Below are 5273 nucleotides of genomic sequence, written 5' to 3'. Positions count from 1 at the left end.
TTTTTTTTTACCTTGTTAGGGCATCTGCAATGCAGACCCTCAAATTTGCTTCGGCATGTGTCCGTACACAGGGAGACCAGTCCGCGGACATGGATGTGGGAGCAGGCCATCCAACATTGCTCGCATACATTTCAACCACCTTTTGAACTAAAATGATTAAATTCGTGCAAATACAGCGGATTTCATTAAAATTCGGAGGTAATTTACATAAAAATGTCGATAGTTTGACCGTTTAACTAAAAGCTAAAAAATATTCTAAACTCTATACCGGACGACAACTTCATACGCGTGGTGGCCCTGCCCTGCCACATATAGCCGTCATCGTCGTCGTCCCTCCAGCGGCGCAAGGCCTTTAGAGGGCCGCGGCAGCCTTGTTCAGAGGCTGCCTGCCACTCGTGGCATAGCCGCTCCGCCTCCTCCTGTGCGGTACGGAGTGCCGCCCCGGCTAGTGCCGATGGCATGGGCAGAGGCTTGGCAGTGGTCTTGACCTTGCCGGTGTTAGAGGTCTCATACTCTCGCAAAGAGATCACTCCTCACCGTACTTGGCGATCTCGCAGTCGATGCGACCACGACGTTTGGCGTTCGTCTCATTACTGGTGACGGAGCGGTCTAGGTCCCACACGACGACGAGCTCCGCGTTGTTGAGCACTTATTCTAGCACCTTGTCGGTCTTGGCGAACGAGGTGCGGCGGACGGCGTTGCACCGGTCGTACCACACCCACTGCCACGCCACCTGCTCCTCCTCGAATACGAGGACCTTCGTGCCCAAGGTACCGTCGACACTGTTGTCTCTGATGTAATGGAGGATACGACCGTGTGCCTTCCTTATGGTTGGCGGTAGATCCTCGACGGCTTGGCGGCGGATGCGACAAGGAGACGAATCGGGCCCATTAGTGCACGTGTACTGGCTGAGCACCGGTGGAGAAGCCGACTGTCCTTCACGCGGCGTCCAATCTGGACGTCATGTCCACGGTCGCGCAGGTGAGAGGCGGGCTCCACCTTGAATAGCCGTGGCGGGGGAGGGGGGATCGGCTACGGCTTGATGCGGTAGCGCGGCGGGTACGGTGGATCCTCCTGGACCCACACCGGCGATGGTGGTGCCGGGACCATCTAATGGAGTGAGCACTCCATCATGATCTCCATCTGACTGACTATTTCTTCGTCCATCAAAGTCGCCTCCGCGAGGAGGCGTGGACGCTGCTCTGAGTGTTGCTGCAGCTGCTGGTCCTCCTAGTCGACAAAGGAGAGGACGATCTCCTCCTTGCCAAAAGATCCGACTACAGTGGATGCCGAGGGACTCGGAGAGCACAGGCGGTGGCACCAAGATCCACTGATGAACTCACACCACCACCGCCTGTCGAAGTGGACCACCGCAACTACGGCATCTCCGCTATAGGAGGAGGGGCTCAGAGAGGTGGAGGACATGCTAGGAGAGGGGAGGGGATCGAAGAGAAGGAGGTGTGGATGTGCATCGCTGGAGCACGGCTTATATAGCCGGGACCAGGCTAGGTGAACGCGCATTCAACCAACTTCAATGCGGCGCAGCGGCTAGAGTTGATTTCTCGGGACGCGCCGTCTGTATAGGGGATCAATTGTAGCCTTTCTCGATAAATAAGTGTGTTGAACCCAAAAGATCTAAAGGTAGAATTTATATTCCCTTCAAGTTCTATCGACCACAGATACAACTCTACGCACGCTTATTGTTTGCTTTACCTAGCACAAATATGAAGCTAGAAGTACTTTGTAGGTATAAAGGGATAGGTTTGCAAGATAATAAAGAAAATGTAAATAAAAGTTAGAGGTTGTTTAGATAAAGAAACAATTAAGTTAGTTTTCGTAGAGAGCTTTTTGTCACAAGAAATTTATTTGTCCCTAGGCAACCGATAACTAGACTGATAATCATTATTACAATTTTTTATGATGGAGAGGCATGAGCTAACATACTTTCTCTACTTGGATCATATGCACTTGTGATTGGAACTCTAACAAGCATCCGCAACTACCAAACATCATTAAGGTGAAACCCAACCATAGCATTATGTATCAAGTCCTCTTTACTCCCAAATGCAACAACCCCCTTACTCGGGTATAAGCTTTCAACAATATATATCATTTTTTGGGACTAACCTATATCTATAATTTTTTGTTGTTCCATGTTGTTACAGTATCAATCTTGGATGTTTTATATTCATTTACTAGCAACTTTATATCATGTTTTGGGACTAACCTATTGACAGAGTGCCCAACCAGTTGTTGTTTTTTGCTTGTTTTTTACTTCGCAGAAAATCAATACCAAACGAGGTCCAAATGTGTAACGCCCTCGATTCAATCGTACACTAATCATACATGAAAATGTCTACAATCAAGATCAGGGACTCACGGGAAGATATCATAACACAACTCTAGATACAAATCGAAATAAAACAAGCTCTATATTACAACCCAGGGGCGTCAAGTGCTCGAATACGTAAGCTCGATACAAACGAGAGCCGGCGGAAGCAACAATATCTAAGTACAGACATAAGTTAAACAAGACTTCCTTAAGAAGGCCAGCACAAAAGCAACAACGATGAAAAAGGCAAGGCCTCCTGCCTGGGACCTCCTAACTACTCCTGCTCGTCAGCGGTCTCCACGTAGTAGTAGGCTCCGTCGGGGTAGTAGTAGTAGTCGACGAGGGCAGCTTGCTCCTGGGATCCACTGTCGGTGTCAAAACTGCCAGGTCTCAGGTAGGGCGGCCCAAACTGTGCGTCTAGGGATCAATCGTAACAAGGGACCATGGGACATGACGTTTACCTAGGTCAGGCCCTCTTAATGGAGGTAAAACCCTACGTCCTGCTTGATTGTATTCGACGAGTATAGGGGTTACAAGAGTTGATCGACCTCGAGATCGTAATGGCTAAACCCTAGTTGTCTAGCCTATGAATATTATGATAGCCTCTACGGACTACACCCTCCGGTTTATATAGACACCGGAAGGGCCTAGGGTTGTACAGAGTTGGTTTACAAGGGAAGGAAATAGCTCATCCGGACACCAATCTTGTCATCCACGCATATAGGAGTCCTACCCGGACACGAGGGGTGGTCTTTTGCGTTTATCTTCATGGCCCATCAGTCCGGCCCATATCGAATAGGCCGGACGTCCGAGGGCCCCCTAATCCAGGACTCCCTCAGTAGCCCCTGAACAAGTGTTCGATGACGATGTGTTCGACATGTGGAGTGTCTTCGGCATTGCAAGGCGGGTTCCTTCTACTAAACATTTTAGGTTAACTTCCTGTACAGAGGAACTGTGTCCTGCTCTGCATAATCAATACAACCCTTAGCCACGAAGGCAAGATGTTAAAACAGGAACAACGTCTTGTACTGACAACTTTTTTCGGCGAAGCATCACACTCGATCCTTTAATATTTTGAACCTTTTTCACGCCTCTCGTTTTTCGCTTCGAGGCTTAGCCTCCATTGGCACGTCTTGTCAAAATAGAGATTGTCCCCACCCATTACAGGATTCTCATCAATGTGATTTGGGTAACCGAACCGCACCTTACACACGCTTTCGTCGGGAACAGACGAGTTTTATGGCTCGAGGGGGCGGGGGAGGGACGGTTGGTATTTTTACCGTCTATAAGAGGACAAAGAATTCTCCTTTCTTCCCCACACCTTCCTCTAGCTTCTTCCCTCCAACCTCCAAGCTCCAGCGCCCAAAAAAGACTCCGATCCTTCCCACCGCCACGACCCTCCCCAGTCATGGCCAGGTCGGGCTCCAAGGGCAAGTGGGAGGCCTCCTCCGTCACTAAAAAGGACGTCAAGGATCTCCGTAGCGCGAGCTATGTGTCCACGAATATCGCACATAGGCTCGCCGACAAGGACCAAGTCGTCCCCACTCCAGGGCCCGGCAAGAGGGCCGTGTTCATCACCCATTTCCTTAGATGGCTAGGGTTTCCCCTCCACCCCTTCGTCCGAGGCCTTATGTTCCACTACAGGCTAGATTTCCATGATCTAGACCCAAATTCCTTCCTCCACATATCGGCGTTTGTCTTCGTATGTGAGGCTCTGCTCCGCATCCCGCCACACTTCGGCTTATGACTCAAGGTTTTTCCATCTAAAGCCAAAGGTGGTCGACGGACAACACGCAGACTACGGTGGAGCTATGGTAAGCAAGCTGCCCAATGCCACATGGCCCAAAGGGGCATTCATCGAGACTGTCAAGGTGTGGTAGCAAAAGTGGTTCTACATCACCAAACCCCGCCGCGCCAACTGGGTGGCCATATCTGACTTCAGATCCGGACCCCCTACAAGGCTCACCTCATGGACCGCCAAGGGCCTTGATTGGGGGTCCCAAACAGAGGTGAAGATGTTACAGAACGCATCACCAACGTGCTGGGTACGAACACCGGCCTCACAAACGTGGCTCAAGTGATGCTCTTCCGCCGCGTCCTTCCCTGCCAACACTAGGCCTCCCCCATGTCGGAGTTCAATCCGGAGGGGCCACGGGCCCTGAGGCGCTTCTTTGGCACCACACACGAAGACATATGGAAGTTGTTCTTCAAGGCCCAAAAAAGCTGGCCGACGAAGACCGCGGACATCGGACTCGACATCGAGAATCCGGCCTCAGAGGTAAGCATTAGTTTTTCTGAATACCCACTCGGCCAATGTTTTAATTAATAGATATATTATCACCCGCCTTCCGCACAGGGCTGGACAACAAAGGCAGAGCGGATCAACTGTGCGGCACCGCTGCCGGAGAACCCCGCCACACCCCAGCTAACTGAGATGCTGGTTCTGGTGCCTTGTCAGGCGCCGGAGAAGAAGGCCAAGAAGAAGGGCAAGTAAGCGAAGGGCGGCCCCCACCGCAAAGGTCCTTCGGACACTATATCCGGAGAGACCAAAGTCCTCTCCTCCCACGAGGGAGACGAGGAAGAAGAGGAAGAGGAGGAGGAGGTGGAGGTGGAAAGAGACTCCCCCGCAAGGGGAGGAGGAAGAAGAGGATTGCCCTCGAAGACCCGGAGGGGAGGTGCCGTAAAGAGGGAAGTTGGCCCTCTCGGACAGTTCGGACTTCGATTTCAAACACGTCCCCAAGAGACCCCCAGGGTGAAGCCCCTAGCCGAATTGTAAGTATTAATAATCTTATTGTTCGTCTTCAGTTTACCTGCCTCTGTTATGTGAGTTGTATCATTATTTGCCTTTCAGCCTTCCCTGTGAGGTACCGCACACTCCCTTATCAGAGGGGAACTCCCTGCCGCCCGGGCAGGAGGACAACGACACGCCACCATGAGCCCC

The 5273-nt window shown here is 51.3% G+C and overlaps 1 protein-coding gene across 1 annotated transcript in view; it reads right to left on the bottom strand.

The window, feature by feature from the left end:
* LOC123158711 (aspartic proteinase Asp1-like) overlaps positions 1 to 1110 on the bottom strand; it is a 5601-nt gene extending 4491 nt beyond the window's left edge. The window contains exons 1-2 of the mRNA XM_044576601.1: positions 1037 to 1110; positions 662 to 791 (exon numbers count right to left, since the gene is read on the bottom strand). Coding sequence (XP_044432536.1) covers positions 662 to 791; positions 1037 to 1110 — 204 coding nt within the window. The remainder of the gene's footprint in view (positions 1 to 661; positions 792 to 1036) is intronic.
* Between the last annotated feature and the right edge of the window lie 4163 nt (positions 1111 to 5273).

The sequence above is a fragment of the Triticum aestivum genome, chromosome 7B, assembly GCF_018294505.1.
Source record: "Triticum aestivum cultivar Chinese Spring chromosome 7B, IWGSC CS RefSeq v2.1, whole genome shotgun sequence".
Taxonomy (NCBI): Eukaryota; Viridiplantae; Streptophyta; class Magnoliopsida; order Poales; family Poaceae; genus Triticum; species Triticum aestivum.
Note: the sequence above shows the minus strand (reverse complement) of the source record. Positions and strands in the feature narration are given on the sequence as shown.